At 43.1% G+C, this 27,304-nt stretch overlaps 2 protein-coding genes across 2 annotated transcripts; one reads left to right on the top strand and one right to left on the bottom strand.

Moving 5' to 3' along the window:
• The first annotated feature begins 49 nt into the window (after positions 1-49).
• LOC311102189 (transmembrane protein 87A-like) lies at positions 50-17,304 on the top strand. Its single transcript, XM_084143439.1, has 21 exons — positions 50-355; positions 947-1,019; positions 2,611-2,702; positions 2,967-3,086; positions 3,657-3,713; positions 3,900-3,956; positions 4,124-4,195; positions 4,428-4,566; positions 4,666-4,727; positions 4,909-5,092; positions 5,395-5,494; positions 5,762-5,855; positions 6,102-6,169; positions 7,630-7,742; positions 7,879-7,937; positions 8,306-8,409; positions 8,815-8,888; positions 15,477-15,538; positions 15,653-15,705; positions 15,948-15,978; positions 16,433-17,304. The coding sequence occupies exons 1-21, from the start codon at positions 221-223 to the stop codon at positions 16,472-16,474; spliced, it is 1,791 nt and encodes a 596-aa protein (XP_083999565.1). The 5' UTR covers positions 50-220; the 3' UTR covers positions 16,475-17,304.
• LOC311102190 (uncharacterized protein) lies at positions 17,304-27,223 on the bottom strand. Its single transcript, XM_084143440.1, has 3 exons — positions 27,097-27,223; positions 19,652-21,506; positions 17,304-18,662 (listed from the first exon to the last, which is right to left on the bottom strand). Exons 2-3 carry the CDS (start codon positions 21,315-21,317, stop codon positions 18,640-18,642), a joined length of 1,689 nt encoding a protein of 562 aa, XP_083999566.1. The 5' UTR covers positions 21,318-21,506; positions 27,097-27,223; the 3' UTR covers positions 17,304-18,639.
• Between the last annotated feature and the right edge of the window lie 81 nt (positions 27,224-27,304).

Raw genomic sequence — 27,304 nt, 5'->3', positions numbered from 1 at the left:
ACCTACAAATTGCATGCAATGTAGATGTCTGAAACGTGGGGGAACGTTTGAAAAAGAAGAAGCTACACCGTGTGAACTTGTCATTCTCCTCCGCAGTTGAAAACGTTTTCTCCCGTTTGTTGTCCATGGAATACCGCCTACATTGTGATGTCAGACCAAGGACCCAAGCAGGAAGCAGGAGCGCTCGCGAAGTTGTCGCTGTGGCTGCTTTCTGGTACAAATGGCGAGCGCCATGAAAACATGGTTATTGACGGGAGACTTGACAAAAGTGCTATTCTTATTAATTTGTATTCACTTTACACGCCCGTTAAATGCAGTGTCAGAGCCGGGTAAATGGACCTTAAACGTCAACAGTGTAAGTTGCCTTGTCTTGTGCGTATAGTATTTTTGCTATCAAAGCATCATAGGTAGCCTAGGGCTATGATATCTTGTTAAGAACATTGTTTAGTTCAGCCAGATTAATATATTTCAACAGTTGATATACTGTCGCAGTCTACAGAAGGAGGCATTGAGACAATACTTGCCTTAGTTTTACGCACCATGCACGGTTCTGGCGACAATGTAATTACAACATTGTAACCGCTTCCACTGTATTATAAACAATGTAACACTATCATTCTCCCATTGATTAGGCTGTCCAAATTATCCTTATTATTTTACCCTATCAGTGCTAGTCAATATGGGGTTGTTTCACGAATAGTCAATACAAGTAATAAACAGTAAGCGATCTGATCCATTCCTTCATAGACTTCCTGCCCCTGGGCAAATGTTGAATCTTGGCTCACCATCATGCCTACCTACATTCCATAATAAACTATTCAGCTATTTTGTTAAGATCATTTAAAACCCATCAGGTTTTTTTTATCAGAATATTGACTATCTAAATGTTGTCAAAATCTATTGCAGTAACCATATGTTTGACATTTTCTCACCGTTTGTGTTACAGGACACTTTGAAGAAGCAGAGCTTTTTCCTCTTCACCAAGACAATGTTTAACAATACTGTTATTCAGCTGAATTGTAAGTAGGCTATAACCTCTCTTATGTTTCTGCAAGTGAGGATAAAACTCACTTATTTACTGAACCTTGTAGAATATTATATAGCAGCAACATGATTGCCCCTTCCTCTGACTAGTATTGTAGGATGGTGTACGGGTTGGTGTGAGGTGTGACCCAGGAGTGGTGCAGGATAGACAGTAGGCAGTAGGCAAGGTTGGTGAAACAAGGATCTTTACTGATGGTCCAAAAGCCAGGATACAAAACAACAGACTATACACGAAAACAAATGAGGAGCACATAGGTCTCCAAAAAACAGGCTAACAACAAACAATACAAAATACTAACTCTGACTGGAAAAACACAATGATACAGGGAGAACACTTCCTGAGTACCTGTAACTCAGTCACGTGATCCGACACTGATACGTACTGCTTGACATCAAGGAACTAGCAGAGAAAACTGAGCAAGGGAACACAGGGAAGTGAGGGCATAAATACACAGGTGAATCAGATAGCCACAGGTGACACCAATAGGCAGATAATTAGTCCCAACTGTGAGTGAGGAGGTGCCTATGGTTGTTGGAGGATGACACCTAGTGGGTCGCTCCGGAACTGCGACCCACTCCTGTAACAGTGCCACGCCTCTTACTAAACACCTCCCCCAGATCCCAATACTCCTTGGGAAGAGGTGAGGACTGGTAGGTGGTCTCGGATGGTGGTTTAGGCTGATGAGTGGTCGGTGGTGACCGGAACAGGACAGGGGCGGTGCCTCCCTCCAGGATGAGCCGCCCCATGGACCAGTCTATCCGGGGGTTGTGGGCGGCCAGCCAGGGGTGCCCGAGGATGAGCGGACACTCCGGAGAGTCCACAATGAAAAACTGGATATACTCCTATAGCCCCTCCGCCACCCGGACCCCAACGGCCGGCCGTCCAGGCCCATGACCGGAACCGGCTCAGAGAGAGAGAGTAACGAGTAACAGAACGCTCCACCCTTGGGCCAGCCCCGCATCCATCAGGTTTCCCGCGGCCCCAGAATCCACCAGTGCATGCTTCTGACGCGCAGCGCGGGCCCACTGTACCCTGACGGGGAGAAAAGTCTGGGAGTCTCTGGAGTTGTGGTTTTGGTTCCGGCTCGCTGGCACCCCTCCCGATACTAGCGAGCCCTCCCGTTTTCCCGGCTTCTCTGGGCATGTGTTGCCATGGTGACCTGCGTGGCCGCAGTACCGGCAACGTCCCTGGGGCAGACGCCTCTGCCTCTCCATCCGGGACGAGCGCGCCGCACCCAGCTGCATAGCCTTCTCCTGAGGTGTCTCCTCCCTGAATCGGCGGAAAGCCGCTATGATACTGTGCTGCCTCCGCTGGATCCATATTGGCTGAGTTTTCTAGTGGGTCGCTCCGGAACTGCGACCCACTCCTGTAACAGGATGGTATACTGTCAATGCAGGATATTTGTATGATAGCATTACTGTATACAATAAGCTACTTTATTTTGTATACAGTAAGAGTATGGGAAAACCTGTTGGGGGAGGAAGTAGTAGGGGAGGAAGTAGTAGGGGAGGAAGTAGTAGCTCTGTGACTAAGTTGTTTGCTGACTTAGACGTCTGCTGTTTCAGGGTTGATGGAACACTGTGACCCGCCGGTAAAACTCAACATCTCCTGGTACCTAAGGAGCTCCCGCTGCTTCGACGAGGTGTTTGGTCTCGACGTGAGTTCCTCTCTCTCATTTGGAAACTAACTGAATGGGCTCATTCACGCTGGACTAACTGTACCTGTTGTATTCCATAAACTCTCCAGTATTTCCTTTTTTCAGCTAGTTTCTTGTTCTCAATTTAACAACAGGCAATGCAAGATTTAGGGTCTCGATAAGGTTCGCAGTGTCATTCATGTTTTATGACTGCATAGACAGTGTGGTTTGTGCAAATACTTATTAACTTACTTATTAACTTTATCATACCTGTTTGATTTGCAGCCTCTGAAGGCAGGGAGCTACTTCAGGACGACAGCTGTGAAGCAGGAAGGAGGCAGTGGGTTCTATGTGTTCCATCAGCACCCTGCCATTGAGTGCAAACAGCACATGACCCGCAGTGAGGTACAGTATGTGGCAATGGAGGATCTCATAAGAAAGCAGGGTAGCACTTTATTTTACGGTACCTTACAGAAATATCCCGGCATTTACATGGTCAAATGTTAATTACACAGTAATGCTAGATTCTACAGCTACACCATATAATGCAATATTCAGAGATACACGTCTGGTTTTGTGAGATTTATAACACAGCAACACCTATGCATTACTTATTTGTTTCTAAAAAAGAGAACTTTTCTAGTAGCTAACTTCTTATTAAATGACAGGTAGAACCAGTGGAATCAGCACAGTGAAATAAAGTGCGGGAAAAAAGCGTACTGCAAACAACACAACGGTGAAACAAATACCACAACCTGATATGTTCCACCTCGCTCGTTCATGTTGTCTTCCTGTGTTTGTTTGTTCACTAAATTGCGACCTAAATATAGCAGCTCGTAACTGATCATTAGGAAGGGCTTGTAATTCTGAATACGTGTTTTCGTACAGCGCAGCTCATGGCGAGGCAATGTTATGGAGGTGTGCATGAGGTATCATTGTCTAATGGTTGCTACTCTGGTTTGTTTTCTGGAACAGTTCTTTCTCAACAAATTTGAGGAGCCAACTAGGCTTACTGAGCCAGTTCAAGAACAGGTGAGTGGGCTAAAGCAAACAGGTTTAGCATACAAATCCTTCTATATACATCAACTTTTTATTATAGATTAGATACACATGACCTGTTTTGTTTGAGAAGTTCACAATAGAGCATGCAGGTGCATATAGTAACACAGTAATTCACCAAGGTGTCATTGGAATGACTGTCTCTATCCCCTGTTTTAGCCTGTCACTTACAAGGACCAAGGGATGAGGAAAAGGAGCGCTGAGGATCCAAAGGAGGTAAATCAACAACTCAAACACCCTCTGATATCATAACCAAATATATGCAAAATGTATATAAGTGTAGATTCATGTGAATAAGGCGATTGGGTCCTGTGATTCCCAGCCTAGCAACAGACCTCCATATCAGGGAAATCAGCTTAATCATTATAATTTCTCTCCTTTAGGCGGTTGCTGTCAAAGCAGAGGCAGCTGTGGCCACAGGGAAAGCCCCAGCCCCAGCTGCAAATAAAGAAGTGGTGAGCGTTTCCTTGTCCCCTAAGAACCATGTCTGAATGAAGATATGTATGGTGTACATACATGTTGGCTAAACAAACAGTGTGCCAGGATATTGATACACTAACACACTGTTTCTTTAATTGCCATTCTTAATTTCTTGTACCGCAGGGAAAACCTTTGTTCAGCTAGCTATTTCCTAATGCCTGGTTCTCTTAGACATAGAGATCCTATAATGTAACTCTACGCTCCTAGACACCCCAGCATCACTTTGATGCAGATGCTCAGACCTGGGAGGATGGCCCTTACATGTTCATCATCCACATCCAAGAGATCAAGGAGAAGAGCAGCACCGCCACTGACTCTGTCCCACCACAGAACTGGGTCATCCAACGTAAGGAGCTCCACCACTCACATGAAACCTGGGTGCAATATATTAAAACTACATTATCTAATAGGCTAATATAACTGTTATGTCCTTCACCCCCTGCAGTGGAAGTCAGTATGAAGGGACCTCATGACTACATCTCAGCTTCAGAATGGCCTCTTATGATCGTAAGTCAATTCTGCCATGATAAGTTGTGTACGGAAAACACTCTACACTATAGCTTCATTACATGTAGTATAATAAATACAAATAGCTTCTAAGGTGTGTGCCTTTAGGACATGCTCTCTATCTTATCAGACAATACAGACTCTAGTTCCTTGCCAGCTCAACTAACTGTCCCTTTTTCAGTTCTACATGGTGATGTGTGTCATCTATGTGTTACTGGGCCTGCTATGGCTGGGGCTGTCCGCCTGCTACTGGAGAGAGCTGCTGAGGATCCAGTTCTGGATCGGCGGGGTCATCTTCCTGGGCATGCTGGAGAAGGCTGTGTACTACGCCGAATTCCAGAGCATCCGCTACGACGGACTCTCAGGTCAGGAGGAGAGAGACACACCCTTACAGAAAAACCACGTGAAATTCATGTGTTTTTTTTCGTAAGGGCAGAAACACGTCTTTGTCTGTAATGGGTCTTTTAAGGGATTCCACGTGTGTTTAAGTAGTAATTTTTGGTGGACACCCCTAAACAAAAATCTTTGGCCACTTTTGTTTTTCTACCTAAATCCTCCTGGTGGGCAAGGTTGGAATTGGGTAAGAGATAGTTGATCCTAGTGTTGTGCTAAAAGTGCTGTTGTACTCCATTAATAGGCTTTATTTGTGTGCTGTGTCCTCCAACAGTCCAGGGGGCAGTAGTGTTTGCGGAGGTCCTATCAGCAGTGAAGAGGACCCTGGCCCGTGTTCTTGTCATCATCGCTAGTCTTGGTTATGGAATTGTCAAGTGAGTCACTCCTTTCATAACAGGTCACAGTATGAAAATGTATGCACTCACTAACTGTAAGTCGCTCTGGATAAGAGCGTCTGCTAAATGACTAAAATGTCAAATGTAAAATGTGAAGACTGCCAATTCTGTCTCTCTTTGTCTCTCTCTCTCTCTCTTCTCTTTCACTCTCTCTTTCTCTCTCGCCGTCTATGTCTGTCTGTCTCTCTCTTGCTCTCTCTGCCTGCCTGCCTGCCAGTCACTCTCTCTCTCTCTCTCTCTCCCTAGGCCAAGGCTTGGTGCATTGTTACACAGGGTGGTCGGGGTGGGACTGCTCTACCTTATATTCTCCGTTGTCGAGGGAATCCTGAGGGTCAATTCGGTAAGTCTGGTCTCTCCCTTCTGATCAATATACTACCTCGGTATTCCCAAAAATACACAGTCTACCTGCAGTATCTGTAACTAGACTATTAAACCATGTTGATACATTTTCGATATGGAACTAAACCAAGCAATGCCATGATGCTCTTTGTTGAATATCTTCATCTTTGGTCAAAGGATGCCAGGAATCTTGTGTGTGTAGTAGTATTGCCATTCCACTGTCAGTGTTTACCTATCTTTCTCACAGGGACAAGTGGACAGTAGCAGACTACTGTGTGACATTGTTCTGGCGTTCACTGACTCGTGCATTGTGTGGTGGATATCCTTTTGGAGTGGTCAGCCATTACCGGAGGCCATGAGTCTGCCTGTTTGCCAGTCAGCTAGTTAGTCTAGTAGTCACTGTATGCAGTTAGTCTGTCAGTATTAAGATCTATTTTTTCACAGACTCGTTTTTTTCTCCCTCTGGGCATGCTTGTATTTCCAAAGCTTACTCAGATCTCCTCCTTCCTTTTACCAGTGTCTCTCATTACTTCTCAAACAAGTTTGATTCCAACCCTCTGAGTGGCAGTTTGGTTCTACACAGGTCCTTTCGTGTGTGTATCTATCTGCATGGCTGCCTGAAGAGTATGTGATGGTATTCCCTTCCTCCCTCCCTCCCTCCCTCCCTCCCTCCCTCCCTCCCTCCCTCCGTCCCTCTGTCCCTCCCTCCCTCCCTCCCTCCCTCTGTCCCTCCCTCCCTCCCTCCCTCCCTCCCTCCCTCCCTCCCTCCCTCCCTCCCTCCCTCCCTCCCTCCCTCCCTCTGTCCCTCCCTCCCTGCCTCTGTCACTCCCTCCCTCCCTTTCTGCTGCCCCTATGTGTGTGTCCGTTCCCCTCTCTGTCCCTTCCAGGCTGAAGATGATCTGGTGCTGCTGACTGCCATTCCTTTGGCTGTGCTCGACTCTACCCTCTGCTGGTGGATATCCTGTACTGTAACTCTCTGCAATTCTCTCTTTCTCTTCCAATCTCCCTCCCCCTCTGCCTTACTCTCCCAACACTCTCACTTCTTGCAATCCCTGTGTGCGGCAGGGCCTTGGTGGTGGTGTTAACCCTTCTCCCTCTATTTTCACCTGCCTTCGCCTTTGTCTCAGAGAAGGGAATAACCCAGAAGGGAATATTTCCTGAAAATATGCTCTGCCTCACAAAGACTAATTTAGACATCAGAGGGAGCCATAGTCCCATGGATTAATTACATTTTTAATTACAGGGCCACTTATATCAAGGCTATATCAAGGCTATCAATAACTTCATTTAGAAGAGCTCGGAGGCACTGCTGACTATTGACAAATGCCTTATTTTATTCTTACGGATGGTCCTATTTTTTCTCCTGCAGTTTGACAGAACAGTATTTTAGTGGATTCAGTTAGTTGACCAGTTAGCCAGAAAACCAGTTAGTATAGTGATGACTAAGATCATACCAGGTTTTTCAGCCGTGCTTAACCTGGCCATGGAGGGCAGAAGGGAGCTCAACTCCTCCTGTGTAATGAGATAATGACTGAAAGCCCTCAGACACTTACACCCTTACGACCTGATTAGCTTGGGGTTACGTTAGGGCATATCAGCTCGGTTGAGGTAGGCAAACTCTTCTGTGTTGGTTATGTTGACAGTCAATGGAGGAAGACTGGTATTATTGGGTAAGCTGTTTCTGTTGAGAATTGTATTTCAACGGTGGGCTGTTGTTAGTGAGCTGTTGTTAGCGGGGTGTGTCCTGGGGTTATGTTGGAGTCCTTGACAGCCAGTCACATCTTTATCAGCCTGGCCCAGACCATGAAGCTCCTTCGCCTCCGAAGAAACGTGGTCAAGCTCTCCCTGTATCGCCACTTTACCAACACCCTCATATTCGCCGTTATTGGTGAGGAGCTGTCTGCGGCTGTGCTACTGCAACCACTCAACAGAGACATTTCAAACATAGTGTTCTATACACCATGGTGTGCCATGATTACAAGCATTCACTAATGTATTTGGCCTGTCACTGTTTTACTCTGCAGTCTCAGTCATTTTCATTATCTGGACGACAAAGACCTTCAAGTTTTCAAAGTGTCAGTCGGTGAGTAGTGTTTGTTTACTACGTTACGTAATAAGCCATGTACATTCATACAGTTTCTTGACTTTGTCCAGCTCGCTAACAATCACCGAAATGAAAGCGAGACAGTCAGGGAACATCGAAAATAATGTTTTCTTGCAAATTTTGATGGCGAGGAAATATAACCAATTTTCAATGCGTCCCTCTGGACCTCGTTGAAGACCGAATGCGGCCCCTTTAGCGAGTTGATGTCAAATCCGAGTGGCTAGCACAAGCACACATACACAGTTGACCTCTAATGAACTGGTATTTGGCATTAGGTAGTTCATCTTTCTCATACTCTTCCTCTCCCCTGTCTCTCTCTTATTCACTCTCTCTGTGTATCTCTCTAGGACTGGAGGGAGCTGTGGATAGACAATGCGTTCTGGCGGTTCCTCTTCTCCACCATCCTTCTGGTCATCATGTTCCTGTGGAGGCCGTCTGCCAACAACCAGAGGTAAGAGGTCACGGCTAAACAGTTCAACATATCAACACACGGCCAAAACCCTCTCAACCCTCTCACAAACCAAAGTCATGTTTGATTTTTAATCTAGGGATTAGGGGTACTGGCTAGGATCCTTCAGTATGTTACCAGAGACATCTGTGGCAAAGTTAGGGTCAATTCAGGACATAACATTGCACTTGTATGGAGAAATCCCATGTCCAAACCAACTCAAATGAATTGAGATGGAGTTGAGCCCAAGTTGGCCATGTTCAGTAGCCAAATGTTGTCGAACGTTGCCGATAGAAATTCCATGAATAGAGCCGCCGTGATTCCTTATTCAGTATGTCAGAGAACAATGTTTGTTGTACATAGCATATTTCTATCTGAACGTTCCACAATGTTGTGTCCTGGCCTTAGATACGCCTTCAGCCCCCTAGTGGATGAGGAGAGTGACGACGAGGCAAAGGAACAGCTGATGAATGATGCATTTGGTAAGAGTCACTGCTGTAGGTCTGATTTCATTATTACTGAAACAGAATACAAGTGGGAAATATAAAGATCCAGTCCATTAAAAAAATTGGAGGCCCCTTACACTTCAGTGTTGTGATGCAAAAATTCGAGCAAATAGTATAGCGCATATAATTAAAAAGGTATTGTCGGACATTATTCATTCTAATCAGACAGGTTTTTTACATGGACGATACATTGGAGATAATATAGGGCAAGTACTGGAAACAATAGAACACTATGAAACATCTGGGAAACCAGACCTGCTATTCATAGCAGAGTTTATATATAAATGCCTGGAGCGTTTCAATTTTGGAGAATCTCTTATAAAAAGGGTTAAATCATGTATAGTAACCCTAGGTGTAAAATAGTAAATAATGTCTATTTCTCCGAAAGTTTTAAACTGTCAGGAGGAGTAAAAGCGTGGTCCTCTGTAGCTCAGCTGGTAGAGCACGGCGCTTGTAACGCCAAGGTAGTGGGTTCGATCCCCGGGACCACCCATACACAAAAATGTATGCACGCATGACTGTAAGTCGCTTTGGATAAAAGCGTCTGCTAAATGGCATATTATTATTATTATTATTATTAAAACAAGGTTGTCCACTATCGGCATATCTATTTATAATGGCCATCGAAATGTTAGATATTAAAATCAGATCCAACAATAACATCAAGGGATTAGAAATCCAGGGCTTAAAAACAAAGTTGTCATTGTACGCTGATGATTCATGTTTTCTTTTAAATACACAACTTGAATCCCTCCACAGCCTCATAGAGGATCTAGATAAATTTTCTAACCTCTCTGGATTACAACCAAATTATGATAAATGTACTATATTACGTATTGGATCACTAAAAAATACAATATTTATATTACCATGTAGTTTACCAATAAAATGGTCTGATGGTGATGTGGATATACTCGGAATACATATTCCAAATTAAATAAATGATCTCACTACAATACACTACAACTACAATACATTTTAATAGAAAGTTAGCAAAAATAGATAAGATCTTGCTACCATGGAAAGGTAAATACCTGTCTATTTGTGGAAAAATCACCCTGATTAACTCTTTAGTATTATCCCAGTTTACCTATTTGCTTATGGTCTTGCCTACGCCTAGCGAACAGTTTTTTAAATTATATGAGAAAAAAAAATTCAATTTGATTTGGAACGGCAAGCCAGACGAAATTAAATGGGCCTATTTATATGATGAATATGAATTCGGAGGACAGAAATGATTAAATATTAACTTATTAGACCTATCACTAAAAGCTTCAGTCATACAAAAGTTATGGCCTCCCGAGTGGCACAGAGGTCTAAGGCACTGCATCGCAGTGCTAGCTGTGCCACTAGAGATCCTGGTTCGTATCCAGGCTCTGTCGTTGCCGGCCGCGACCGGGAGACCCATGGGGTGGCGCACAATTGTCGTCCAGGGTAGGGGAGGGAATGGCCGGCAGGGATGTAGCTCAGTTGGTAGAGCATGGCGTTTGCAACGCCAGGGTTGTGGGTTCGATTCCCACGGGGGGCCAGTATGAAAAATAATGTACGCACTCACTAACTGTAAGTCGCTCTGGATAAGAGCGTCTGCTAAATGACTAAAATGTTATACTTAAATCCGAACTGGTTCTCTAGCAAATTAGTAAGATTGTCTCACCCCATGTTCAACGATGGCCTTTTTCCCTTTATTCAGATTACAACCTCTCACTTTCAGTTATTTGAAAAGGAAATAATCTCCCAAATATCACTATTTCTAAAACAAGCCATAGAATTTCAATTTAATCCTCCAGAAACGACAGAACAAATAATGCAACAAATATTGTGGTTAAACTCAAATATACTAATTGATAAAAAGCCAGTATATTTTTATAAATAAAAAAAAAAAAAAAGTATAATCTTCATAAATGATATCATAGGGAGGACTGGTGGAGTTATGTCACACATGCAGCTAACAAAAACATATGGAAATGTCTGCTCTACCCAAAATTACAACCAAATAATTGCAGCATTACCGCAACAATGGAAGAGGAAAGTGGAAGGGGGAAAAAGTAAGGAACTTGTCTGTCGGCCCTGCATTAAAGAACATAATTGGTTAAAGAAAATTGTGATAAATAAAAAAGTATACCAGTTTCATTTAAGGACCAAAGGATTGACAGCCGTCCCATATAGATTGCAAAATAGTTGGGAAGAGATTTTTGTCGTACCGATTCCATGGCATAGTGTTTCAAAGCTTAGAATTGTTCATTTTAAATTATTATACAAAATTCTTGCTACCAATAGAATGTTATTTGTATGGGGGATACAATCTTCCCAGCTCTGCAGATTTTGCTGCGAAGAGACAGAATCATTAGATCATTTGTTTTGGTACTGTCCATTTGTGGCTTGTTTTTGGTCACAGGTCCAGGAATGGCTGAAGGATTGCAATATTTACCTGGAGCTAACCCTGCAGATAGCACTACTGGGTGATCTGAAAAGTCATAGTCAATCGATCAATAATATAATAATACTTTTAGCAAAAATGTTTATTTTCAATGTACAATCTGTAGAAACAATGAGAATAGAAGGGTTCAGAACTTTAATGAAACATCACAGTACAGTTGAAAAATATATGGCAAATAGAAATCCAATATGGATAGTGAGATAGATAGATTGGAGGTGTTGAATGGAGCTGAAGGATGGGACTAATAACAACTAACAACAACTAATAACAGCAAGATAACTAATGTAGGGTATGCTGTGTCCATAATAAGTATATATGTTATAGGTTGAGAGCTTTTGTGAAGGAGCACAGTTGGAGAAATATGGCATATAGAAGCAAAAAGGATGGACATCATGAAAACGATCGGAGAGGTTGAGGGTAGAGGAAGTTCAGGAGTAAAAACGAACAAAATATAATTATTGTAAAATTGACTGTGTCCATAGAATGTATATAGTATGTATAAGCTGGAAGTAGAGGCCTAAGCGTTGTTGTTCACATTACTCCAATTAGGGAAGGGGTGGTGGGGTTGGAAAGTAATAAAGGGAAATATATTTTTTTAAAGGATATGTGTATATACAGTGGGGAGAACAAGTATTTGATACACTGCCGATTTTGCAGGTTTTCCTACTTACAAAGCATGTAGAGATCTGTAATTTTTATCATAGGTACAGTGGGGGGGGAAAAGTATTTAGTCAGCCACCAATTGTGCAAGTTCTCCCACTTAAAAAGATGAGAGAGGCCTGTAATTTTCATCATAGGTACACGTCAACTATGACAGACAAAATGAGAAAAAAAATTCCAGAAAATCACATTGTAGGATTTTTAATGAATTTATTTGCAAATTATGGTGGAAAATAAGTATTTGGTCAATAACAAAAGTTTCTCAATACTTTGTTATATACCCTTTGTTGGCAATGACACAGGTCAAACGTTTTCTGTAAGTCTTCACAAGGTTTTCACACACTGTTGCTGGTATTTTGGCCCATTCCTCCATGCAGATCTCCTCTAGAGTAGTGATGTTTTGGGGCTGTCGCTGGGCAACACGGACTTTCAACTCCCTCCAAAGATTTTCTATGGGGTTGAGATCTGGAGACTGGCTAGGCCACTCCAGGACCTTGAAATGCTTCTTACGAAGCCACTCCTTCGTTGCCCGGGCGGTGTGTTTGGGATCATTGTCATGCTGAAAGACCCAGCCACGTTTCATCTTCAATGCCCTTGCTGATGGAAGGAGGTTTTCACTCAAAATCTCATGATACATGGCCCCATTCATTCTTTCCTTTACACGGATCAGTCGTCCTGGTCCCTTTGCAGAAAAACAGCCCCAAAGCATGATGTTTCCACCCCCATGCTTCACAGTAGGTATGGTGTTCTTTGGATGCAACTCAGCATTCTTTGTCGTCCAAACACGACGAGTTGAGTTTTTACCAAAAAGTTATATTTTGGTTTCATCTGACCATATGACATTCTCCCAATCCTCTTCTGGATCATCCAAATGCACTCTAGCAAACTTCAGACGGGCCTGGACATGTACTGGCTTAAGCAGGGGGACACGTCTGGCACTGCAGGATTTGAGTCCCTGGCGGCGTAGTGTGTTACTGATGGTAGGCTTTGTTACTTTGGTCCCAGCTCTCTGCAGGTCATTCACTAGGTCCCCCCGTGTGGTTCTGGGATTTTTGCTCACCGTTCTTGTGATCATTTTGACCCCACAGGGTGAGATCTTGCATGGAGCCCCAGATCGAGGGAGATTATCAGTGGTCTTGTATGTCTTCCGTTTCCTAATAATTGCTCCCACAGTTGATTTCTTCAAACCAAGCTGCTTACCTATTGCAGATTCAGTCTTCCCAGCCTGGTGCAGGTTTACAATTTTGTTTCTGGTGTCATTTGACAGCTCTTTGATCTTGGCCATAGTGGAGTTTGGAGTGTGACTGTTTGAGGTTGTGGACAGGTGTCTTTTATACTGATAACAAGTTCAAACAGGTGCCATTAATACAGTTAACGAGTGGAGGTCAGAGGAGCCTCTTAAAGAAGAATTTACAGGTCTGTGAGAGCCAGAAATCTTGCTTGTTTGTAGGTGACCAAATACTTATTTTCCACCATAATTTGCAAATAAATTCATAAAAAATCCTACAATGTGATTTTCTGTATTTTTTTTTTCTCAATTTGTCTGTCATAGTTGACGTGTACCTATGATGAAAATTACAGGCCTCTTTCATCTTTTTAAGTGGGGGAACTTGCACAATTGGTGGCTGACTAAATACTTTTTTTCCCCACTGTACACTTCAACTGTGAGAGACGGAATCTAAAACAAAATTCCAGAAAATCACATTGTATGATTTCTAAGTAATTCATTTGCATTTTATTGCATGACATAAGTATTTGATACATCAGAAAAGCTGAACTTAATATTTGGTACAGAAACCTTTGTTTGCAATTACAGAGATCATACGTTTACCAAAGATTTTCTATTGGGTTCAGGTCTGGAGACTGGCTAGGCCACTCCAGGACCTTGAGATGCTTCTTACGGAGCCACTCATTAGTTGCCCTGGCTGTGTGTTTCGGGTCGTTGTCATGCTGGAACACCCAGACACGACCCATCTTCAATGCTCTTACTGAGGGAAGGAGGTTGTTGGCCAAGATCTCGCGATACATGGCCCCATCCATCCTCCCCTCAATACGGTGCAGTCGTCCTGTCCCCTTTGCAGAAAAGCATCCCCAAAGAATGATGTTTCCACCTCCATGCTTCACGGTTGGGATGGTGTTCTTGGGGTTGTACTCATCCTTCTTCTTCCTCCAAACACGGCGAGTGGAGTTTAGACCAAAAAGCTCTATTTTTGTCTCATCAGACCACATGACCTTCTCCCATTCCTCCTCTGGATCATCCAGATGGTCATTGGCAAACTTCAGACGGGCCTGGACATGCGCTGGCTTGAGCAGGGGGACCTTGCGTGCGCTGCAGGATTTTAATCCATGACGGCATAGTGTGTTACTAATGGTTTTCTTTGAGACTGTGGTCCCAGCTCTCTTCAGGTCATTGACCAGGTCCTGCCGTGTAGTTCTGGGCTGATCCCTCACTTTCCTCATGATCATTGATGCCCCACGAGGTGAGATCTTGCATGGAGCCCCAGACCAAGGGTGATTGACCGTCATCTTGAACTTCTTCCATTTTCTAATAATTGCGCCAACAGTTGTTGCCTTCTCACCAAGCTGCTTGCCTATTGTCCTGTAGCCCATCCCAGCCTTGTGCAGGTCTACAATTTTAACCCTGATGTCCTTACACAGCTCTCTGGTCTTGGCCATTGTGGAGAGGTTGGAGTCTGTTTGATTGAGTGTGTGGACAGGTGTCTTTTATACAGGTAACGAGTTCAAACAGGTGCCGTTAATACAGGTAATGAGTGGAGAACAGGAGTGCTTCTTAAAGAAAAACTAACAAGTCTGTGAGAGCCAGAATTCTTACTGGTTGGTAGGTGATCAAATACTTATGTCATGCAATAAAATGCAAATTAATTACTTAAAAATCATACAATGTGATTTTCTGGATTTTTGTTTTAGATTCTGTCTCTCACAGTTGAAGTGTACCTATGATAAAAATTACAGACCTCTACATGCTTTGTAAGTAGGAAAACCTGCAAAATCGGCAGTGTATCAAATACTTGTTCTCCCCACTGTATATATATGTATTTATATTTGTGTACGTATGTGTGTATATTTGCGAGAGAAAAAAACATATGGGGGATTGGAAGTGATGCAGACAGTTACATTGATGAAAGATACAATCTATCTGCAATATTAAAGCTGATCTACCCCCACTGCTGTATTAAGCTGTTTTGGTGTTTCGTTCATAGGAACACAAGTTGATACTGCATATTGTTCATTGGAGGAGGAAATACAGTATCATAATCTATGTCTTGATAGGTAGCTAGACCTCTTTGGCCTAGTTGTGACACTTCCATAGTGTATTGATAGTCTATGGGATGAATGTACCTTGGTTTTCTCTCCAAGCAGCCATTTTTGATAGAGCGCAATTGACTCAGCAACATACAGTAATCAAATCTGTGATTCTGATCCTGTCCTATTTTGTGTACTTCCAGATGGCGTGAAGATGAGGGGTCTGAAGGCAGAGACAAATGGAACAGCCAAGCCGAACAAAGTGGTAAGGGCCTTCTCCATACCACGAAATACCACCCATACTAAGAATGTAGGATATTATCTCCATCTTATGGCTCAGAGAAAGTTGTGTTGGTGATAGGAAATGCTTTTTTTCCAGGATGAGGATCTGAAATGGGTAGAAGAGAATATACCCTCTTCAATGGCAGACGTGTAAGTGCACGCAAATTGAAGTTGTAGAAATGTTAGGAACATGAACCATTATTGACAGTGATAATATCATCACTTTGACTAGAATAATATATTACAGCGTGGTTATTACATAGTAAGAACATTGAAACTCTATGATGAGGTGTGAAACAAGCACAGAAAGGACAGTTGATTTCCTGATTAGAAGACAACTGTAATCCAGTTCAGTTGTAAATCAATCAAACATGTTTTCCTTTCTCTCCCAGTGCACTTCCCCCCCTACTGGACTCTGATGAGGTAAAACGAGGTGTTATTCCTGGTGTGAACAGAAGGGGGTGCCAGCTCCATGCTTATTAAAGAGCAGTAGCTAGTCAGCTTTACATCAGCATGTTTATCCCTCCTCCCTGTTTTCTTACTTGCTTGAACAATGAGAGGGTGCGGAAGGGTGGTGTGGTGGTGAAGCTTTTTCTGTCTGTTGCTTTTTCTTCACCCCCACATCAAATAAAGCCATTAGGATTGTCAATGCAAGGGATATTTTAACATAAAAATAAATACTTTCACATTTTAGCGAAGATACCAAAGTGTAATACTTCAAAATGTGAATATACCTGTATGGAGAGGGTAGTCAGTAGATGTAGATTTTATATTAAAGCTTTTGTAAAGATAGATTGACGTCAATGTCCATCTTTGTTTTTCAGTACATCATGTCCCTTTGGAAAGTCATTCCAACTATGCTTTAATTTCCCCACAGGAGACCATGACAACCAAATTTGAGATGTCCAAAATGGAATAGACGGAGGGAGACGATGCGCACTGCTGACAGACAGTACAGTATGTTAGACAACCCTATGTCTGTGTATGAAGGATATTATAATCCCTTCCTTATGAGCTTTGTAAGCAGAGGTTGTAAATATGATGGGATAAACTATGACGTAATGAGCTGACTACTTTTATTTCATTTTTTAATGCCAGTTTATTTATATTTTCGTGGATATATGTTTAATTTTTTTGAGATTCTTTACTACAAATGGTATCTAGCCTTTCACCGTGAAGTGCAGAATGTGATTAAATGTGAATTTTGTCCGCAATGTTTTTTCTCCAATATGCAGACTTGCACTTGGCCCAGCACAATCATACACACACTCCCTTACAACTCTCCCCACACACATACTCACAATTTTTCTTTTGATCTCTCTAACTGTCCCTCTCTCTCTTTCTCTCACTCGCTGTTACACACACACACACACACACACACTGCACTACAGTCCCTGGTTCACCCTTTTCTTTCATTTTTTAGTGGCCATTAGTGACATCTCACTGATCTGTGTATCATACAGCCTTTTAAAGAGTGACTGTTATCTAAGCGGGTGAAATGCTCCAGACATTATAGTCAATACACAGAGACCTGCCTGAGGGCAGATTGTTTTATTGTGTCTGTTCCCACTGATAACAACCAACTATCTGGTCAACACATCCAATAAGGAGACCCCCGGGGTGTTTTTCTTACAGCTGCCACTTAGTATTCACAACAATATTGTATTACAGTTGTGTTATATTGCCAAAAAGACCTTTAAGTCATATTGTGAGCTTGTTTGTTAATAAATGAACTGCTAACACACATACAAAAACAATATCACCTTTATTTGTCCTGATTGATTGATTTGTCATTTGGCAGAACAACAGGAATGTAATGACTATGTAATGATCCATGTCATGAACACCTTTAGATGAATGAGGTCTACATTCCTGGGATGGCTGTGGCTTGTGGGTAACATCCCATTTCAATGATGGCAACCTGTATTTGTCTGTCACTGCAGGTTATCATTTTATGCACATTTTGTGTATTTTTAGCTAGCCTATAACTTCAAATAACATGTATCTATTATGTTGGGTTAATATCAGTTATAATATGCTCTTACTGTCTGTCATCTCTATAATAACTTAATCCCAGAGATTTAGTTTTAACAGATAACAGTATTGTGGTGATTTCATGAATAGTGCTGTATCAAGCGTATTTACAGAATGGTCACAGACATGTCCCTCAACTGCCAGGGCAGTGACACTGACTATAGCAGACATGCCTTTCTGAAACAAGTAATTTACTCTGAATGAGCACATCACTTGATGCAATTAATTGTGAAATTGAAGTACTTCAGCTAATACATACTGTACAAATCTGCCATTATGTAAAATGATGTAGGATTATCAAAATAGAGATGAATGACAAATAGCATTTCCATAATGCCTTCTTAAGTACTGTACATCAACATTTTATGCATAAATAGCCTCCACAATTATGGTTCTTTAGTTGTTAGATTTTAATCTTTATTGTTTTAATTTTTGACAATTTGCTAGCGAACATGTGACATCATTGATCAACAAAACATATCAATACGGCAGATCAATCTGCGTTACAGTGAGAAGATGTGTATAGAAAAAAAACATTTTGACTTAATATTTTATGGTGGTTTATTCATGTATACAACAGTCTAAAAACATTAACACAGAAAGAGATTAGAACACATTACTTAATGAATCCACATTGGGGGGCAGTCTTTAGGGATATCATTTCAAATGTGTTCTTGGGTGCACTTTGAAATATCTATTGACAAAACTACAAACAAAATGGCAAATGATATAAAACTAAGTCTTTTTGATCCTGGAATGAGAGATCATAGAGATTAGCATTTGACAAGGATGGAATGTCTTCCTTTCTTTTGACAATATAAAATCTCACTAGTAGAGGACAAGCAAAACATTTACATTGATCATGGAATGGTAAGCAAGAACTGCACTGATTGATGACTGAATTATTGCTTTTGAGTATTTTTTCATCTATATGGATTGCATCGCTCTCACCATGATGAACCGTGGCGTAAACGTGATTACTCCGTTTGGGGGGGATCAAAGCTCCTCGCTGAACGAATCCCATGCAGATCTAATCCTCTTTGTGTGTCGTCACACGTTTCCCGCCTTTTTTTCTGGTGAATGATAACAGAAAAGATAGAATATATTAAAAATATATATTTAAATCAGAACATTCATAGAAAACGTTTTAATTAGTAGCAGACATGGTGCTGACAGATAGTCTTAGATCTTTGTGAAGTGTTAGTATTACTCAGACTATTGGACACAGATTCACAGCATATTCTACTTACTCCATAGGGTAAATCACAATATTGTAGACATGGTCCCTGACTGAAAACTGTGAATCAAACATGTGCGGGAAAAACTACTTTCATCGATAAACTGGTACCCCAGGGAGAAAGGTGCTTGATCTTGTTCCTAGACAGCCCAAGTGACACTTTGATTTGACTCCTAATCCTTTGATTGACTAAACATTATTGATGTCCTTTGACCCGCTTTCCCTACAATAATGAAGTGACCCTGTTATACACAGTGACCTTCCTATTGTGTGCTGTGACATGGATACCTATGAGTAATCCTTAGGTTCAGTGGTTCTTTACATGTTTCATGTTACCTACTGCAGTGCTGAGTGTCCTTAAAGGGATTTCAAAGTGTTGCATCAAAGTAGGTGAACTGATTTCAGTATCACAAAACTACAATACGCTTCCACTTAAAGCTTCACCCAGCACCATAACTGTAAAAGCTCAATGACCAAAGCTGATGTCAATATCTGGGTAATTCCCATTATTGGCAGAATGAGAACACTTTAGATCATTGTCCAGAAAGTTATTCTCATTTTCTAACTGTTCAGTGGCTGCTGACATAACTGTCTGTAGGATGGATGCAGCAGCCTCATAGAACATCCTCTTCCGTGCTTCCTCTTGGTCATGTGGCTCAGTGTTGGCCTCCCCTGACTCAGAATGGGACCCTCCATTTTGAGGAGGCCCCTCCCCCCCAGCCTCTAACTCAAAGCTAGTCCCTAGTTCTAATTTAGCCTGGGTCATCACGTTAGCTCCATTTTGTTGGAGATCATTATCACAGCCTATTTCTGCTGCAAACTCACCACTTTGGGCAACTGCATTTCCTGTGCCGAGGTTCAGGAGCTTGGCGTCCTTCTTGGAGTTGGTGTTTTCTTGTTTGGCCTCGTCTGTTCGTCCATCTTTCTTCGGGGTCGTTTCATGATTGTGTATGGCGTCTTCTTCAGGCGTGCCGTTCGAGCACCCATTCTCACCGTTGATTTTCACCTCTGCTGCGGGCTCTGCTGGTGCTGCGGGCTTAGCTGAGTTGGCCTTCTCTGTCTCAGGACCAGACGGTGTGCTCGTTGCGGGCTCCTTTGCCTCTCCGTCTGCGGCTGTGTGCTCATTGGCCACCTGAGCCTCTCCTTTGTCGTTGCTCTCGCCCTGGGCAGCGTCTGCTTCTCCCTGCTGGCTGTCAGACGTGTCAGCTGGGGCAGCCGCGCCCTCTGTGTCCTTCGCCTCCCCGTCTGCTGCCTCCTCACCCTCCTTCGGAGCTCCGTCTCCCTGGTCCTCGCTGGTGCTCTTCCCCTTTCGCATGATGAAGTTTTTCAGCGAAACCGCGCGGTTGAAGTGCGTTCGCTTGGCCTTGGCCGACTTGGCCTGCTCTTTGCCTGCCTCTTCTGTCTGCTCGGCCAGTTCAGATGCGGCAACACCTTCCTCCTCCCCGCTGGCAGCCACCGTGTCTGCTGACCGCTTGGACTTGGGGATCACACGTTTTTTGAAGGAGGTCCAGATCTCATCTGCGTGTTGGTTCATTGATTTGTGTGGGGCGGCGGTGGCTCCTTTTTCCTCCTCTCTGTCTGTGTTGGTCTTCTCCTGTGTTTCGCCGTCTACTTGTGCCTTGGCTTCGTCTGTTTCAGGCGCAGCCGCTTCATCGTTCTCTGTGGCATTTTCCTCCCCTTCCGCCTTCTCGCCCTTAGCGGCTTTGCTGATGCCTACGACTGACGGGTCTCTCTTCAGCCCCTGGAATGTCCATGACCTTTTCAGTTTCCACCGTTTCTGGCCACTGGATTCTGAACCCTTGGAGTCCAGTGTACTTGTGTCACCAGGTGTGCCCCCAGATGCACCCTCGCTGACCTCAGCCTCCTTAGACTCTTCTGTGCTCTTCTTGTGACTCTTCTGGGCCATAAGCTTCTTAAAGGAATGCCAGCGTTTCATGTGTTTGGTCGCTGCACTGGAGGCAGGCTTCTCTGACTCTTCTGCTGCCGGGGCATCGTCCAGTTGGTCCACTGTGGTATTGAGGGCCTCGGGGTCCTCCAACCTGTCCAAGGATTTGGATCGGACCTTCACCTGATTCTCCTGAGCTTTTTCAATGGCCTGGTCCTCAGCCGCTGCCTCTGTGCCATTGGCTGCCGGCTCCTCTGCTTGGTCAGAGGCCTTTTTTGGCTCTGTGTTGCCCTCTCCATTAGCCTCCACAGCCTCAGTGCTCTGCTCCTTCTTCTTCTTCCCTCCCATGACTTTTCCCAGCCCACTCTTATTCAGGAAGGAAGAGAAAATATTCTCAGAGGCCTGTTTAGCTTTGCCATCGGCCGGCTGCTCTGTGCTCTCTGTGGTCTCTCCGGCAGGTTGTGCCTCTTCGGGTGGAGACGTGACAGCCTCTGTGACCGCCTCTGTGACAGTCTCTGAGTTTGTGGGCTCCACCTCCGTTTTGGTCTCGGTGGTGGTGGTGCCATCTTCCTGTACAGGCGCTGCACAGGCATCTGTCGCCGCCATATCCGCAAAAAGGTGTCTGTGTCGTTATATCCCGTTTTTCTTCAGTAGTTCAGGTTAGTTCCTTTTGTGCTTGAATGGACTGAGTTCATTGATCACGAGCTGACACGTATGGCACTATTCCCATCCAACTTCCCTTCGGAGAGGAGGGCCTCTGCATCATATTCCGTGGTGAGAATGAGGGCCACGAACCTGGTGGAAAATGAAATGAAAAGGGATTCAATGTATAAATCAACAACACAGACAGTCCATTACTTAGTCTAGGGTACTCCAGACAGAGCAGACGCAATACACACTGCATCTCTGCAACAGCAAATGCCTGCTCAAAGGGGAGTTTTAAAGCCAATGCATCCAAGCACAAACCAACATAATGTAACGTGACAAATGCTATGTGAGAGGTGATGGGCATTTTGAAGAATGGGGAAATGACATGACTAGCCAGAGCAGTCAGAGGGAAATAAACACAGGGTGTAACATGCTCCATATATTCTCATGTTGTCACATGGGTCTGACTCCTGTCACCTAGATGATAGAGAGCGTTGCTGTTTAGAAAAGTGGATCAGTGGTTTTGTTTAGTATTCAGCACCATTTGAAGGGTTTATGTCTGGGCTTTAGTATCCAGGAAAAACAAGCTGACATCCTAGATTGTAAGCTCGAACAATAACATGCAATGACAGCAGAGGCGAGTGAAAAATAGAAAATCTTCAGCAAATCTCCATAATGGAAAATGACCAAGAAAAAGAGCTTATAAATATTTATTTATCTTCTACATACGGCGTACCTAATTTTAACATTTCTAGGCTTTAAGACATAAAATGTCTGCTTCCCAAGTAAAAGACACCTGGATCATTTTTATCTGGGAAATTGTTTATAATTGCATCATAACATTAAAGGTTATAGGCAAAACAGAAACGAACAAATGCTCTATTTTCTCTGGCCATGATTTTCTATAGACTTTAACCCCCCCCCCCCCCACACCTTATTATAGACTTCACTGCACCCACAAACAACCCCTTTATCTCCCATTATGCGCTGTGGAGCACTGACCTTGTTTTCTAGTCGTCAGTGGGTTATTTTGTAACGTAGCTATGTCATCCATGGTTAAGCTATCTTTATAGATTCATACGTTATCTCTAAATCATCCAGTTGAGAATTTGAAATAATCTATTTTCTCTCCAATCTAAAACACCAGAGGTAAACTATATTCGATTATTTTTACGTGACATAAAATGAGTACAGCAACATGCATTGTAAAATAATGTTCTTGTATTTTGAGAAAGGAGCACGATGTTTTAATCTGATTTCCCAGTTAGGTTACTACTGCGTGCAAAGGAGCGTCTGTGGAGGGAGTCGAGACCACGCTTGCATGTCCTGTCACAAGGACAATCGCGCGCTTTAGCCTTTTTGTCCCGTTTTCATCTGAGCACTCTCTTCACCCTTTGTTATGTTAAACCAGCAGTGAGCGCGAGGGGGTTTAAGAAGCCCCTGCGATTGAGTTTAGCTGTGAGCTCCAATCATGCGCTGCAGAAATAGAACATCATTCTAATGAGGGAGAGAGCGGAGAAATAGAACATGGTGGGGAGCCACCAGTGTGTCGTGAACAACATTAGTATGAGCAACAATAGAGGCATCGGCAGTTCGCATTCAAAATAAAAGTCCCCCATTGAAACTGATGCAAATGAATAAACAATTGTGGAATCTTGCCACAATTGGACTAGATAATGTTATTTTGTGGGGGGATGTTGTTATATAAAGTCAACAAAATACAATTATTAGTCCCCCCCCCCACAATTGCACTACATTGCCTACTTATCAGTGGTGTAAAGTACTTAAGTAAAACATTTTGTGAAGTACTACTTAGTGGCAATATTTTGTCACATAAACTCAAATTAGGCGAACTATTAGAGTTTTAGCAACCAGGAAATGGTGGAGCGATTCCTGCATAGTAAAACTTTAAGTAGGTTTTGGGGTATTTGTACTTTACCTTACTATTTATATTTTTGACAACTTTTACTTTTACTCCACTAAATTCCTAAAGAAAACATGTACTTTGTACTCCCAAATATTTTCCCTGACACCCAAAAGTACTCGTTACATTTGGAATGCTCAGGCAGGACAACAATATGGGCCAATTCACACACCATCCAGGCTCTGTCGTAGCCTGGCCGCGACCGGGAGACCCATGGCGGCGCACAATTGGCCCAGCGTCGTCCAGGGGAGGGGAGGGAATGGCCGGCAGGAATGTAGCTCAGTTGGTAGAGTATGGTGTTTGTAATGCCAGGGTTGTGGGTTCGATTCCCACGGGGGGTATAAAAAAATAAAATAATAATGTATGCACTCACTAACTGTAAGTCGCTCTGGATAAGAGTGTCTGCTAAATGACGTAAATGTAAATGTCTATCAATATAACGTGTTGTCATCCCTACTGCCTCCAATCTGGCGCACTCACTAAACACAAATACTGTGTTTGTAAATTATGTCTGGGTGTTGGAGTGTCTGAGTGCCTACGGGGGGGGGGGGCAGGTGGTTAAGAGCGTTGTGCCAGTAACCGAAAGGTCGCTGGTTCTAATCCCCGAGCCGACTAGGTGAAAAATCTGTCCATGTGCCCTTGAGCAAGGCACTTAACCCTAATTGCTCCTGTAAGTCACTCTGGATAAGAGCGTCTGCTAAATGTAAAAATGTAATGTTTCATGAGCTGAAATAGAAGATAGAATACATATTCCATACGCACAAAAATGTATTTCTCTTACATTTTATACACAAATTTGTTTACATCCCTGTTAGTGAACATTTCTCCTTTGCCAAGATAATCCATCCACCTGACAGGTGTGGCATATCAAGAAGCTGATTAAACAGCATGATCATTACACAAGTGCAGCTTGTGCTGGGGACAATAAAAGGCCACTCTAAAATGTGCAGTTTTGTCACACAACACAATGCCACAAGTTTTGAGGGAGCGTGCAATTGGCATGCTGACCGCAGTAATGTCCACCAGAGCTGTTACCAGATAATTTAATGTTAAATTCTCTACCATATGCCGCCTCCAATGTCATTTTAGAGAATTTGGCAGTATGTCCAACCACAGACCAAGTGTAACCATGCCAGCCCAGGACCTCCACATCCGGCTTCTTCATCTGCGGGATCGTCTGAGACCAACCACCCGGACAGCTGATGAAACTGTGGGTTCGCACAACCGAAGAAATTCTGCACAAACTGTCAGAAACCGTCTCAGGAAATCTCATCTGCATGCTCGTCGTCCTCACCAGGTTCTTGACCTGACTGCAGTTCGGCGTTGTAACCGACTTCAGCGGGCAAATGCTCACCTTCGATGACCACTGGCACACTGGAGAAGTGTCCTCTTCACGGATGAATCCCGGTTTCAACTGTACCGGGCAGATGGCAGACAGCGTAGTGTGTATGCCGTCGTGTGAGTACTTTTTCCACCACTGATACTTATATATATGCACTGCACTGTACAACCTATGGATTGTGTACCCATGAAATTGGGTATCGGCCTACCCAGTGACACCCCAGAACACAATTCTGTAGAGTTTATACAAATATGAGCATCTTAGCTGTGGTCCTCTGTAGCTCAGCTGGTAGAGCACGGCGCTTGTAACGCCAAGGTAGTGGGTTCGATCCCCGGGACCACCCATACACAAAAAATGTATGCACGCATGACTGTAAGTCGCTTTGGATAAAAGCGTCTGCTAAATGGCATATTATTTTTGCAGGACTTTGACTGTGGAAAATCACCTCCCCAGTTAGTTTATCATGCGTATTGAAATTAATATTGCACTCCACAGCCTAACCCAGCGTTTCCCAAACTCGGTAACCCAAGGGGTGCACATTTAGGTTTTTGCCCTAACGCTACACAGCTGATTCAAATGATCAAAGCTTGATGATTAGTTGATTATTTGAATCAGCTGTGTAGTGCTAGGGCAAAAACTGAAACGTGCACCCCTTGGGCTCCCGAGGACCGAGTTTGGGAAACCTGGCCAAAGCTATGGACTGTGCACCCGTAAAATGTATCAGCATACTCAGTGACACCCACAGGACACAATTCTCAGAGTTTACTCAAATATTAGTGTCTTAGCTTGTATTGCAGGACTTATGACTGTGGAGAATCACCTTCTCAGTCAGTCTATTGTGCCTATTGGACATTCATATTGCACTCTACAGCCTAAGCTATGGATTGTGCACCATGAAATGGGGTATCAATCTACTCAGTGACACCCACAGAACATAACTCTGTAGAGTTTACACACATATTAGCATATTCGCTCGTATTGCGCATAATAAACTAACTTGGGAGTTGATTTTCCATAGTCAAAGTCCCGCAATAAGAGCTAGGACGCTAATATTTGTGTAAAATATTTATAAAGGCCTAGTTAACTAATTTTGTGGATTTTTATTATTATTTAGAATTATAGGGGTTTGCTGTAGCACCCTCAGCACCACTACTTCCCGCGGCTATGTATGTAGTCCAATTGTGGCATGATTCCACACATTTTATCCGTTTCCATACGTTTCAATGGGGGACATTTATTTTGAAGGCGAACCGCTGATTCCACTATTGTTGCTCAAGCTAATGTTGTTCACGACACACTGGTGAAAAAGCCAATGCATTTGGTCGAGAAAGCAGGTGCCCGTGCTTTTCAAACGCTCATTTGCATTGCTAATGTCATTCACAAAGCCACAAGCCCCATTTTGTGTAGGCTAGCCTAAAATAAACGTCTACCGAAATGTTTTTACTGATATTTTCCTCTCGAAATGTTTGGGCTATAGCCTATGTAAGGGAATTCAACCCGTTAATTAAACCACAACAACAGACATGGTTTCCAAGTTGTAGCCAAGACGTATTCCGAACAATAGATAGGCTGGCCTATTGAGAAAGCTGTGCCGCGTTATAACGTGTAAATGCATTATCATAGGCAAAAGACATGTCGACAAAAAATATGCTTTGTAGCCATCTTTTCGATGAATTAAGCAATATTTCATTCAGATCATTCTGGAAGCAACACATGCGTGATTAGTAGAATATGAAATCCTCACTAAGGAAAACAACTCAAGCGCCACATTCCCAACAAATGCAGCGCTTGTCTATTGTGGCGAAGCTGATAGACTAGGCTACACATTCTCGAAACCTCTATCCCAAAAGCCAGTCTTCTCTTAAAATGTTTTCCCTCTCGTGAGCGATCAAATTTGTAAGATGGAATTGAGGTCCTACTTGGCCCCGTTTAAATTCACACTTTAATGAGTTTAAATTATAATGTGTGAGGGGGAATTCTGGCGAATGTCGTGGAAGTTGATTTAATGAGGAGCCTCAAATCCTCAAAGACCAAAGTACATTGTTTTGGTGCGCGGAATTGTCTTCCCAAACAAATGGTTATCGAACCAAAGCAATGCCAGAAAAAGACAAACATTTAATTTATGTAGGCTATCCTATGTACCCAGAGTTTAGATGCATCGAGCGCGCACGCATCACCCATCAACAGCCTGTTCATAGTCCCTCAACATTGAGATCCTCCAACAAAAACCAAGCTGAGCTCCCCACCCAAGAGCTTCATCAACAATACATTTACATTTTAGTCATTTAGCAGACGCTCTTATCCAGAGCGATTTACAGTTAGTGAGTGCATACATTTTTTTTCCTCCAATAGCCATATTGTATGACTATAAAGGTTAATTAAACGGTAAATGAAAATCACATAAGTTAATCATCATATGTATTTAATAGCGCATTTAACAAACACTATAAAAACGAATAATCTCTGCAAACCTTGTTTCGTGTGGCTAAATCCGTTTCTGTGTGCGGGAGAAAGGTAATAAACTGTTCCAGACCAGAAAAGACACTGAAACTAAATCCCCGCTCGCATCCTCATGCCTTGAAGCAGCCAACCCAGTGTGGAGAATTGCGCGGGGACGTCAGGGTCGTGTTGGTATTAACAGACGCGCAGCTGCGGCTCCGCAAATACAGCCCATCTATC

The sequence above is a fragment of the Coregonus lavaretus genome (genome assembly GCF_964263955.1).
Source record: "Coregonus lavaretus genome assembly, chromosome: 26".
Lineage (NCBI taxonomy): Eukaryota > Metazoa > Chordata > Actinopteri > Salmoniformes > Salmonidae > Coregonus > Coregonus lavaretus.
This window is presented reverse-complemented; position numbering and strand designations above follow the sequence as displayed.